The sequence below is a fragment of the Typopeltis vanoorti genome, chromosome 13, assembly GCF_054136105.1.
Source record: "Typopeltis vanoorti isolate ZY-2024b chromosome 13, IOZ_Tvanoo_1.0, whole genome shotgun sequence".
NCBI lineage: Eukaryota > Metazoa > Arthropoda > Arachnida > Uropygi > Thelyphonidae > Typopeltis > Typopeltis vanoorti.
The window spans coordinates 121,136,801-121,150,899 of record NC_143561.1 but is presented as its reverse complement, the minus strand read 5'-3'; the positions used below and the strand labels follow the sequence as shown (position 1 = coordinate 121,150,899).

Sequence of the window (14,099 nt, the reverse complement as noted above, 5' to 3'; positions counted from 1 at the left end):
GGCTCTTCAATTTTCTTTCCTTTAATCTGTCCTCATATCCTACATTCCATAGACCTGAAACCGGTTTAGTAACCTTCCCTAGACCCTCTAAATATACTCATCCATTTGAAAACCAGGTGACCAAATCTGCATCCAGTAGTCTATATGTGGCCTGATTAAGGTCTTATACAAGGGAACCATAGCCTCTTTGCTTATGCATGTCAAGGTTCCTTCTCATCATTGCCTTAATCTTTTGTAATGTTCTTACAATTTGTTATAATACCAAGAAAGATTATTCTGAGAAGTGGAATCTCATCTCATTTATAGATTTGAGTATTACCAGAAGTAATGATAGGAAAAATAGTGTTTTTTTTTGTGAGAAATAAGACAAGTTTTTGCTGAAGTAAAGTTACAAGGGTGGTTTGAACTCACTGAGGAATGGTTTGGAAATATTTAATGTTGCAGAAGTGGATATTCTATTTCAGGCATTTGTGTAGTGTCAAGTTAGTCAAATGAAAAAGAGTGCAATGTGCTGTCAATTGCAGAACTATTAATTGGATTTGCAATTGACTGAAGAAAAGTCATTAATTTAGAAATAGGTGTAATTCAAAGACTGGAGCTCTTTGAGATTGTGGTATTATTTGCAGAGTTCATCATTATGTAATGATCCATTCATCATCACATAATGTGCAAAAGTAAGAAAAAAAGCTAGCAACACAGACCATAATATGAAAGCTTACTTGACATACTCTCGTGCCAAACTTGATGAAATGTCTTACACATAGCAATGCCAAATATTTGTTATTCTCCAAAATTTTCCTTGGTATTTGTCAAAAGGTAGTTGTGCGATATAAACAGGAATCTCTGTTGATTGACAGTGGCAATAATCATACTGGCACTCATTTATTACATGTAAAAGGAGGAAAGAGTATGGAAAGATAACATTAATGAATACAGATGCTGGGTGGGGAGGTAGCAAAAGAAATAGTTGAATTACTGAGTGATCACTTTGGGAGGCAGCATTATCCAGGTAGTTCTAAATGTGATAGGGAGTGAAGTGAGAATAGAGGAAATGAACTTGGAGGCATTGAGCATATTAAAAATATCAGTGTGGATACAGACTGAATGAGATATCAGCCTATGTGTTATGAGACCAGGCTGTTTAAATGCCAGTACTTTAAGAGTGGATGGTAGATCATAAGATGGTAGTTTGGTAAGTAGACCTCATCATCATCAAATTCCTGCCACATACCCTCAAGGGGTGTACAGGATATGATAGTACTAAATGAAAAATTTACATCATTACTAACTTCCTATCTACAATTTTCCTCCAAATCAGTCTGTTACTTGTCAAGACTCCAACATTACCAGATCTTATATTTCTATTGTCTGAGGCACTTTGTACCGTATCAATACACCTATAGCTTGGTCTTTCTTTGGATCGTTTTCCTGCCAACTTGGCAGAGAACACTTGTTTTGCTAATCTTTCCTCGCCCATTCTGTTTAAGTGACCATACCACCTTAGATTAGCTCTGCTAACGCATTCCTGGATGCTGACAACGTCATGTTCTTTCCTAATATTCTCGTTTTTAATATGATATTGCCATTGATGCCATCTGTTCACGCTTATAATCTTTCTCAGGACTCTCATATCTGCGGTCTCTAGTCTTTGGTCAAGTGTTTTACTTCTGACCCAGCTCTCAGATCCATAAGTTAAAACTGGTTTGAACACTGTCTTGTATTGTTATGTGCCCTTACTCTGCTTTTCCTTTTATTTCTTTTCTATATCTTACACTGCTGGTCTTTATCTTTAATTTCGTCTAATATATTACTGTAATATATACTTATTTATCTCTATTCGTCTAAGTCACTTGATATAACGTTCTTTCTCCCCTTTTTTCTACTATATACCCTTAAATAAAATATTTACTTATTAATATTTTCACAGCTGTCTTAATTCTCTCACACATGCAAATAAAGCATATACTTCCTACCAAGTATTCTTTCCATTAGTTCTTTGCAGTCTCATTGGCCTCTTTATATCTTATGTTTTATCTAATCACACAACAATCTGATGGAGTTCACCCAATAAGTATTAACAAAATTTATTTTTTTCACTGCACCAGCTAATACCTTGGATAGGCGGGATTCTTACCCAGGGTGACCCTCTCAGAGTGATACATGAAAATTAGATCGAATTTAATCTTGTCCCTCCATTTTCTTATTTCTTCCTCACAGTCGTGGCTCGCTTTATGAGTTTATATACAAGGATTTTACCTGCTTGGTTTGTTAGTATTTTATGAGCGGTAGTTTTGAATTCATAAGATAAAAGCAGATCAGGCATTTACTTGAATGAAACATTTTAATAAGCATGAGGAATTATGCAAATATACATTATAGACATTATTAGGAATGCTCTCAAGGTAAATCAAAGGCTCAATATTCAATACACTAGACACACATACAAACTTGCATTGACCACTATTACAAGCATCTTCAGCATAAATTCCTAGGCTAATATCATACTATCTTAATACACGTGATCATAAATTAACACAATAACAGACTCCTTATATTAAGTTTAGCTCGTTCAGAGATATTCTCGGCCTAGTAGGACAAACAAATCTTAACACAACCTTGGCTCGTACTAAGTCATAGGCTAATCTTACAGTTCTTTAATTTTAGTCCATTACAAAATACTTTGTTAGGGGATCACACTCTTCTATAGCTGGAAATAGGAATTCAAAGGTTTACCTTACCGTCTCTGATCTTGATTTTCTTGACCTTCTTCCTGCCTTGTCTGGTCATCAAGGTCTTCTGTTTTAGTTTCTTATGAGGATATCTCCAGTCGGACTGTACGAGTGGAATCTCAGCGGGAAAGATTGGAGGTGACACAGTAACGTCGCCTTGACCGGACGGCATCCATTTGGTTTCTCCATCGCACGACAACGCACAGCTGTCCTAGTCCAAGGATATAGCTTGGCCCATTCTTAACGCTGCGACAGATGAACCAAATGCCTTCCACAATTAGCCAGGAACTTCTCCGACGGCAAACTCGACCACTGGCTGCAAGATCTGGAACCAGGAATCCAAGGAAAAAAAGCCCGGAATGGTGCTTGCATGGCCGTTTTGTTTAATTTTCTCCTCTTGGTGTTTCTCGATCTTCGCGATGCACGCCAACACGGTCACGTGTGTTTACGTCAATCTCCTTAGCTCCCCCTATTTAGTCACACGTGTACCTGATTTCTCTTCCTGGAAGGCGCTTTGGTTTTTCTTTCCAGTACTTCTTTCCCTCCGTTCTTATGCATAATACAGGATGGCAAAGGTGACCCTTTAACCCTGACTCACAGGCTTAGCTATTTTAGTACAAGAGATGGAGTTCTTAGGTGGATTTGCCAGCTTACATTGATCTTTACATCCGGCCCTCACTTAATACAGATTATTTTTAACAGCTCTATATACAATTTTAAATTGATTTGCATTTACAAACAGCTTACACTTATTCTGTTGCCAATGTTCCATATTCTCTGCCTAAGTTGTATTAAAGTTGTGACCTGAATATTTTATTATAAACATTTTTTAGCCTTTTCAGGACACAACAGAATACCACTAATTTAGTGTTCTGAACTAATTTCTCTCTTTTTCCATATGAATTTATTCAATTGACTTAATACAATACCAGCTTTGTTGATTCTGTTGTCTATTTCTATATTGAATTTACCATCTTCACTAAAAATTGTGCCTAAGGAGCTGAAATGTTTTACTTGTTCCACAGGTTCTCCATTCACAACACAGTTGACATTTTCAATGATTCTTCCTATTTTCATTGTCTTTGTCTTTTTATTGCTGACCTTCATACCATATCTATTACAACAGTTATTTAATTTAGTCAGAGAATCTTGCAGACTTGTAGCGGATTTATTTAGAAGTATTACATCGTCCGCATGAAGCAAAGAGCTGACATAAACATCTCTAATTATGATATCATGTTTAATACCACTTTCCTTCATAATATGATCCATATAGATAATGAATAACAGAAGGGATAATGTACATCCTTGTCTCACACCAGATTTAACATTAAAGCATCTTCCTGTACTTCTTCCAATTCTAACTGCTGACTTACAACTCAAATAAAGACTAAGTATTGCTTGATATTTGACACCATATAACTGTAGCGTATTGAATAGCTTCTCTCTTGGCACCTTATCATATGCCTTTTCCAAATCGACAAAACTTAAATACAGATCTTTGTTATACTCCCATGCTTTCTTGACTATTTGTCGTAAAGTGAAGTTCCGATCCTGACAGCCTCTATTTGACCTGAATCCAGCTTGTTCTTTACGAAGCTTTTCTTCCACAATTCTTCTCAACCGTTTCTCAAGTATACTTGCATAGATCTTGCCAGAAACACTCAATAGGGATATACCTTTGTGATTCTCACATTCAGTTTTATTTCCCTTATTATATATAGGTACTATGAGAACTGACTTATTTGCTAGGAACTTTTGATATGCTCTCTTCTTTTCCCTCACTGCCTCTTTAACTTCCTGTGTCTCCACCATGGAGGTCTAATTTTTCTACCCTTGCAGACAACTTCACCATATGCCTCTCTAGCAGAATCAGTCTGGGTTTTCTTCAAGGCTTGCCACTGAATCTCCAAGGTATGGTTCCTGTTCTCAAACTGTTTCATTTTTCCTTCAATAATCTTTGTGTATTTTAGTCTACAATTCACATCTGAGAGCTGCTCAACTTTTATTCGCTTTAAAACTTTCTTACATGTCATTCTTTTCAATATGAAATTCAATTTTATCCTGCTCAAGACTAAATAGTGATCACTTCCAATTTCAAATTCCTCTATACACTCTGGTGTCCTGCACCAGGGAGAAAACATCACTATCAACAATAAGATAGTCAATGAGACTTTTCTTATTCCTTGCCTCTTCTCTCCATGTGAATTTGTACACATTTTTATGTTGGAACATGGTGTTAGTAATAACCAGTCCATGTCGTGAGCAGAAATCCAACAGGTATTTGCCATTATTATTAGCTTTGCTCTTTTCTCCAAATTTTCCCAAAACATTTTTGTATGTCTTACAATCACTTCCTAGTCTGCTATTTAGATCCCCAACAAGGGCCAACTTTTCCTTTTTCATTGTGTCAGTAGCTTTCTCTAGAGCCTCAAAAATTCCTCCACTTCTACCTTAGTAGAACCTTCTGTGAGACCATAAGCACAAATAAGTCTCATTGTCCAGTTCCCCATTCTCATATTTGCCCAAATCACTCTACTTGACACTGCCTGTGATTCAAGAAGATGAGCCTCGTATTTTGTGTTGAATACTATGGCTACACCTTCTTTTCCTTGATTGTCGTTGCCTGAATATAACATTTTGTATTTATTGCTCAGAAAGATCTGACCAGTTTTTGTCTTTTTTGTTTCAGTCACCCCTATTATGTCGATCTGGTACTTATCTAATTCCTCCTCTAGCTCCATTTCTTTGCCATTCAGGCTTCTTATGTTGATAGTACCGATCTTGAACTCTTGTGATGTTGAGTGATGATGATGGTGAAGCTGACTTTTCGCTGTTCACCCTGGTTCCCTGGCGAAAACAATGGGGGCATTATTTAACCGGGCGACGCCCCAGCCGGCATGAAATTTTGTCATGTTGCACCATCTTTTTGTATTTTGGTTTAACCAATAGGAATACAATTTGGTCGGCTAAATCCCAAATTGCCAGCCCATCCTCATTCGTTCAGTATCCAGGTAGATACCCAATAGGGTGCACCACGAGAAGGTAAGGATTGGACATTAGGTCATAAGCCCTGGTCAGTTCTCCGCATTCCTTTAAAGGCTATGTGGAGGTCTCCTCTCACTTATACTGCTTTGACCCTTAAGCACCCCGGTAAGTAGACCTTTATATATAAAAAAAAATGTTAAGTGAAATCAGGAGTTTGTCCATACTTTTCCATCAGTGGCTTTCTGTTACTTCCCTAGGAAATATAAATATTTTTTTAAAATATTACAAATGAGGCATCTGTGGTCAGCATGTATTGAATAAGTACAATATCAGTGTTTGAGTAAGTACTATATCATGTAATTATTAATAACAGAGGAAATGAAATTAATTCTAATTTTTTTTTTTATAAAAAATTTTGCTTAAGATCGTTATTTCGGCTTTTTTATTTTCTTTTATTTATTTTGTTTTACAATACTCATGATTTATCTTCATTAATTTAATTTTTAAATTATTGTAGTTACATCATAGGAAGTAAGGGTGCAACTAAAAAGCGAATTGAAATGGAAACAAGAACCAGGATAAATATTCCAAATTTTGGTCAGGCAGGTGACATTGGTAAGGTTTTATCTTTTGATGTCTTGAATTCTTATTATAATTTTCTTTCTTATCTGTTAAGGCAGGTTGAGGCTACCATGAACAATAGCTTTCCGGTCCAATCTTTCAGCAGCTAAGTAATTTAAATTTCCTCAAGAGTTCTGACAACTTATACTCTTGGTGCTTTCCTATTCATTTTCTTCTAAACCTTCTGGACAGCTTTTTTCCTTCTATTCTTCCATTTTGGAGAATTTGAGGAAACTTTTTAGTAGAAATTCTATACACTTGTTCACGCCGCTAACTATTTTTCTCTGATTCTTGTTATTGTTGAAATATTGTATTGTAATTCTTCTCTGATATCCTGATTGTTTTTTATTTCAGTCCATGATGTTTTCTTTATTTTCCTCAAACATGTTTTTGAAGATTGTCAATCTTTCTTCTTCCATCTGTTTGATAACCCCAGTCCCTGCTCATAAAGAACTCCAAAGGGAAAGTTCTTTGGAGAGAGAGAGAGAGAGAGAGTGAGAGATGCATAGTTTTCCATATTATTATGGAAAACTCTGAGGTTATGGCTGATTGTATACCTAGGGTCTGAATAGGAAAACAAGTAGCGGTTAAATGGATGAATAACACCATTAAGCTTGAGCTGCAAAAAAAGAAACAACCATGGAGGGAATTTAAAGAGAAAGGTGACCTGCAAGCACACGAACAGTATAAAGTGCAGGCCAGAAGGGTAACGAGTGTGGTAAGAAAAGCAAAAGCGGATTATGAATGGAAACTAGTTATGCAAGCTAAAGAGAATCCCAAACAGTTCTTTCAATATGCTGCAAGCAAAAAAAAAAAACTGTATGAATGATTTAAGGAATGCCAATGGTAAGGAGGTCACTGAATCAGTCGATATACTGGAACTACTGAGTGAGCACTTTGCAAGAGTATATCATCCAGGTGGTGACATTGAAAGAATGAAGGAACCATTAGTATATATTGGAATTGTGGTGAATGAAGTGGAGGTGAATAGTCTATTACAGAACCTTAATGTAATTACATTTGTGGGATTGGATGGTATACCAGCACGGGTCTTACGTGAAGCGGCTAAAGAATTATCAGCGCCCTTGACCATGTTGTTTAATCTGAGTCTTGGGTCTGGTTTAGTCCCAAAGGTGTGGAAAGAGGGGAAAATAGTTCCACTGCATAAAAGAGGATCCAAGACTACTGTTGCAAATTACCGACTGATCAGCATATCAGGAGTCGTTGTCAAGTTCCTGGAGAAAGTAATCAAGGGAAAAATACAGGAATGGATCGATGAAAATGAGATACTGTATGGGGGGACAGCATGGCTTTGTGAAGGGTAGATCATGCCTCAGTAACTTGTTAAAGTTTTATAACACATTGACGGCTGAACTTGATAATGGGTTTACAATGATACTGCTGGACCTCGCTAATGCCTTTGGCAGGATACCACATGGAATTCTAATCCATAAACTGCAACATATGGGAATTGATATAGGGTTGGTAAGATGGATAGGTTGGTGGTTGATGGAGGGATATCAGAGAGTAGTTTATTCAGGAGTTGAGTCCAAAAAATGGCCTGTGACTAGGGGTGTGCTGCAGGGTTCTGTTCTTGGACCATTACTGTTCAATTTGTTCATTAACGATATAGGGAGGGGTTTTTAAGGGTCAAAGCTGTATAACTGAGAGGAGACCTCCACTTAGCCTTTAAAGGAATGTGGAGAACCGACCAGGGCTTCTGACCTAATGTCCAATCCCCACCTTCTTGTGGTGCACCCTGTTGGGTATTTACCTAGATACTGAACGAACGAGGATGGGCTGGCAATTTGGGATTTAGCCAACCAAATTGTATTCTTATTGGTTAAGCCAAAATAAAAAATGATGGTACAACTCGATAAAATTTCATGCCGGCTGGGGCGTCGCATGGTTAAACAAGGCCCCCCGTTGTTTTCGCCAGGGAACCAGGGCGAACAGCAAAAAGTCAGCTACTGGAACAAATCTGAAAACACACCCCAACTCAACATCACCAGAGTTCAAGATTGATACTATCAACATAAGAAGCCTGAATGGCAAAGAAATGGAGCCAGCTGAGTAATTGGATGAGTACCAGATCAACCATAATAGGAGTGACCGGAAAAAAAAGGCAATAACTGGTGAGATCTTTCTGAGCAATAAATACAAAATGTTATATTCAGGCAATGACAATCAAGGAAAAGAAGGAGTAGCCGTAGTATTCAACACAAAATATGAGGCTAATCTTCTTGAATGGCAGTCAGTCTCAAGTGGAGTAATGTGGGCACATATGAGAATGGGGAACTTAACAATGAGACTTATTTATGCCTATGGTCCCACAGAAGGTTCTACTAAGGTAGAAGTGGAGGAATTTTTTGATGCTTTAGAAAAAGCAACTGACAATGAAAAAGGAAAAGTTGGTCCTTGTTGGGGATCTAAATAGCAGAGTAGGAAGTGATTGTAAGATATACAAAAATGTTTTGGGAAAATTTGGAGAAAAGAGCAAAGCTAATAATAATGGCAAATACTTGTTGGATTTCTGCTCAGGACATGGACTGGTTATTACTAGCACCATCATCCAACATAAAAATGTACACAAATTCACATGGAGAGAAGAGGCAAGGAATAAGAAAAGTCTCATTGACTATGTTATTGTTGATAGTGAGGTTTTCTCCCTGGTGCAGGACACCAGAGTGTATAGAGGAATTTGAAATTGGAAGTGATCACTATTTAGTCTTGAGCAGGATAAAATTGAATTTCATATTGAAAAGAATAACATGTAAGAAAGTTTTAAAGCGAATAAAAGTTGAGCAGCTCTCAGATGTAAACTGTAGACTAAAATACACAAAGATTATTGACAAAAAAATGAAAGAGTTTGAGAAAAGGAATCAGACCTTTGAGATTCACTGGCAAGCCTTGAAGAAAGCCCTGATTGATTCAGCTAGAGAGGCATGTGGTGAAGTTGTCTGCAAGGATAGAAAAATTAGAACTCCATGGTGGACACAGGAAGTTAAAGAGGCAGTGAAGGAAAAGAAGAAAGCATATCAAAAGTTCCTGGCAAATAAGTCAGCTTGTGCTCTTAGAGAATACAGAGAAAAATGCAAGAATGCTAAACACTGTGTCAAACTAGCTAAACAAAAGTCATGGGAGGAATTTGGCAAGAATATAGAAAATAAATATCAAGAAGGTGGCAAAATATTCTGGTGGTTGTTGAAGATGCTTAGGAATGGAGGAAAGAGTGCTGTAAAAGGAGTTAGAGATGATAAAGGTGACATGAAAACGGAAGAAAAAGATATCCTGGAAGTATGGAGTAATTACTTTGAAGAACTGCTAAATGAAACAAGCAGTGATAACAGCACAGTGGTAAAAAAACACTGACCAGGCATGCAGTCAGGAATACATATCCATACTTGAAGTAGAAAAAGCCATCAAAGGCTTGAAATGTGGAAAGGCAGCAGGAGTAGATGATATTCGACCAGAAATGCTGAAGTATGGTGGTATAAAAGTCTTACAGTGACTGCACTGCATAGTTCAGAAAGCCTGGACAGAGGGACAAATTCCCAATGATTAGAGTAGAGCTCTCATAGTACCCATATATAAAAAGGGAAATAAAACTGAATGTGAGAATTACAGAGGTATTTCCCTACTAAGTGTTTCTGGCAAGATCTATGCAAGTATACTTGAGAAACGGTTGAGAAGAATTGTGCAAGAAAAGCTTGGTGAAGAACAAGCTGGATTCATCTCAAATATATGCTGTCAGGATCAGATCTTCACTTTACGACAAATAGTCGAGAAAGCATGTGAGTATAACAAAGAGCTGTATTTAAGTTTTGTCTATTTGGAAAAGGCTTATGACAAGGTGCCAAGAGAGAAGCTATTCAATATGCTACAGTTATATGGAAGGAAGATGGTTTAATGTTAAATCTGGTGTGAGACAAGGATGTACATTATCCCCTCTGTTATTCATTATCTATATGGATCACATTATGAAGGAAAGTGGTATTAAACATGATATCAAACTTGGAGATGTTAATGTCTGTCTTTACTTTATGCAGATGATGTTATACTTCTAAATAAATCTGCTATGAGTCTGCAAGATTATCTGACTAAATTGAATAACTGTTGTAATAGATATGGTATGAAGGTCAGCAATAAAATGACAAAGACAATGAAAATAGGCAGAATCATTGAAAATGTCAACTGTGTTGTGAATGGAGAACCTGTGGAACAAGTAAAACATTTCAGCTACTTAGGCACGATTTTTAGTGAAGATGGTAAATTCAGTATAGAAATGGACAACAGAATCAGCAAAGCTGGTATGGTGGGAAGTTGATTGAATAAATTCATATGGAATAATAGAGAAATTTGTCGAAACGCTAAATTAGCTGTATACAAGACAGTGTTCAAACCAGTTTTAACTTATGGATCTGAGAGCTGGGTCAGAAGTAAACCACTTGACCCAAGACTAGAGACCGCAGATATGAGAGTCCTGAGAAAGATTAGAAGCGTGAACAGATGGCATCATTGGCAATATCATATTAAAAATGAGGATATTAGGAAAGAACTTGACATTGTCAGCATTCAGGAATGCGTTTGCAGAACTAATCTCAGGTGGTATGGTCACTTAAATAGAATGGGTGAAGAAAGATTAGCAAAACAAGTGTTCTCTGCCAGGTTGGCAGCAAAACGAACCAGAGGAAGACCAAGATATAGGTGGATTGATACGGTACAAAGTGACTTAGATGATAGAATATAAGATCTGATAATGTTGGAGTCTTGACAAGTAACAGACTGATTTGGAGGAAAATTGTAGATAGGAAGTTAGTAATGATGTAATTTTTTTCATGTATTACTATCATATCCTGTACACCCCTTGAGGGTACATAGCAGGAATTTGATGACGATGACTACATAGGGAAAGATCTAAGAGGAACAGTTCATTTGTTTGCTGATGATGCAAAGTTGGGTAGAGCAATAGTGAATGCAGATGTTAAAATCTTGCAGGATGATTTGGATAGATTGGAGTTCTGTGCTAAGGAAAATGGATGTCAATTTAATGTGAAAAAATATAAGGTTATGCATTTTGGGGTGAAAAGATTAGCAGCAGTATAGCACATTGGTGGAACTGTACTCCAGGAGATTCATGAGGTCAGGGACTTGGGAGTGTTGGTGGATAGAGAGATGAAGTTTCGGGGACACATTGCGAAATTAGCTAAATCAGCTCATCAAATCACTTGGTTGTTGAAAAATAGTTTGATGAGCAGAGACCAGCAAGTTATTGTTCCTGTATACCAAGCCTTGATAAGACCTCATCTCGACTACTGTGCCCAGATTTGGTCACCTAGGTTTCTTCTTGATGGGGAGGAGGTGGAGATGATCCAGAGGAGAGTGACCAAGATGATCGCAGGTCTATGGCATGAACCTTATGAGAACAGGTTGAAGATTTGTGGGTTGCAGAAATTGGTTGATAGGTGGAAGAGGGGAGATATGATTGAGACATTCAAATTGCTGAAGGGTTTCTATAGGAGTAATGCAGAGGATATTTTTGAGATCAGTACTGGTGGTGGGAGAACTAGTGGACATGTATGGAAGCTGGGCAAGAATGTGGTTAGCAAGGGTGTTAGAGCTGGGTTTTTTACTTTTAGAGTGGTAAATGAGTGCAGTAAGCTGCCAGTCTGTTGTGGGTGTTATGACAGTGAATGAGTTCAAGGGAAGGTATGTTAGATACTGTGTGAATGCCGAATAGTTGTGTGGACATGATGTTTAGCGCTTCCCTCGATGAGTTTAAGGACTCCCTGGAGCCGCCCATAATAATAATTATTATTATTATAATGGAAAAAATTGTCTAATTGTCTACAAATGGCTGTGTGGTTCATTTGTCAAAGTCAATGTAAACCATTTTGACATAGACAAAAATTATCAAGAAGGAAATTTTAGAGTTTATCAGTTCTAATTAAATTTTTTGTGTTGATCATATCATGAAAGGTTGGAAATTGACAAGATTGAACCATTGTTAGGTCAAGGATTAGATAACCCATGAATCCTACTCCAAAGATCAATCACATTTTTTTCATATTATTTGTGATTCAGTAAGCAATGTGGCAGTGCTTCAGTGGATGATTAGAAAACTAACACTGAAGTTAGTCTGTGTAGCTCACTCAGTATCAATGATGGTGTTTTGTTAGAATGACCTGGATTCAAATCATCTAAGATGTGAAGAGCCTTTATCAAATCTTCTTTGAACTGAAGGTGAGTTTGCTGGTCTCATATAGAAGTGGCATGGTTTCCCCTCCTTAAAACTTAGATTTTTCATCTTGAAAAACAGGCAAATTGGGCAGCAGAACATAACATAATTTACAGATACAGAAGACAATCCAAATAAGATTAACTGAGCCTATCCTAAGCAGTAATCAGGTTTCTAATAATAATAATAATAAAGAAGGGAAACTCTCATTGAAAATATTGATATTAATTTTAAAATTTCTTGCATATGTTTCACAGTTATCATCAAATACAGAAATGGAACATCAAATTATACAAATAACAGAACCATTCTAAAAAGTGCCATCATACAGTAAGGCAGTGTTTCCCAACCTTTTTGATGTCGCGGACCCCCTGTAGCGAATGTTAATTCACCGTGCTCCCATAAAATCCAAAATGGAAATTTTTTATATTTTACATATCATAAAGATGAAGTAATAAATTACAATTTTTCAATTTTACAACACTAAATGTGTCATTTATGACAATGCAATACTGTTATAAATGGAGATATTCAGAAGAATATGAACATATCAATTAGGCCAGGTGTGAGCAACATGATAAGATAAAATTTAATGAAAATAAATTATCCCACAGACCCTCTTTGAATTGCTCGTGGACCCCCAGGGGTCCGCAGACCACAGTTTGGGAAACACTGCAGTAAGGTAACAAAAGTGGTCAACAAAGGAAAGATGAGTAGATTAAAAAAGTACTATCTTCTATAAAAGAGATAAATGTAGACCATTAGATCTATTTAAGTTTGGGCAATGACAACATTTCATAAGTTTCGTTATAAAGAAGTTCATAAGAAACCTGTTCTTATGAAGGATTTCCGTCTTATTCCAGAGAACTTTGTTTGGTAGAAATAGCATGTTTAACAAACTCCAGTTGTTCAGGCTCAAGGTACGTGATATAAGACTTATGCTGTGATTGATAAAAGTAGGTCTCCTCCTTCCTCTCATCTCCTAATCAGGGCTGAATTAACCATTAAGCAAAGTAAGCACGTGCTTAGGTCATCATGAAAAGGGGGACACCACAGAATTTCTGCTTTAGTTAGATGCCGAATTTAATTTAAATTAACTTTTAATTAGTTTTTCATTGTTTTTATCTTTTCTTACTGTTACCTACTTTGTTTCAATAAATAATAACGTGTAGAAGGCCTAATAAAACTCTAACCACGTGTATGACGGTTCGTTTACACCGTATTATCACTCACAATGCTTTCTGGCACTACCATTGCATCAAATGAGGTAATTTTTTTATAATTAATGTAACCATTTTAAATTTTATTTTCCTGTCTGTTTTTGGTCTTGTTTTAATAAATTATGTCTTATAAAAGGCTCGAGAAGGAAATATAAAACAACATGTTCAGTTAAGTGGTGCACAAAAGCGAAAACTATCAAAAAAGAAACAAGAGGAGACTTTGGAATTAGATTCCAAGATTGCAAAGCTGATTGATTTCTTCACACAAGTTCCACAACATTATATACCAATTCCTGATCAGAG

At 36.7% G+C, this 14,099-nt stretch overlaps 1 protein-coding gene across 3 annotated transcripts in view; it reads left to right on the top strand.

Annotated features, from left to right (window-relative positions):
- LOC150100506 (activating signal cointegrator 1 complex subunit 1) overlaps nucleotides 1–14,099 on the top strand; it is a 215,244-nt gene that overhangs the window by 53,459 nt on the left and 147,686 nt on the right. For all 3 annotated transcript variants that reach the window (XM_090403290.1, XM_090403289.1, XM_090403291.1), the window contains exon 4: nucleotides 6,235–6,332. In XM_090403290.1, coding sequence (XP_090259416.1) covers nucleotides 6,235–6,332 — 98 coding nt within the window. The remainder of the gene's footprint in view (nucleotides 1–6,234; nucleotides 6,333–14,099) is intronic.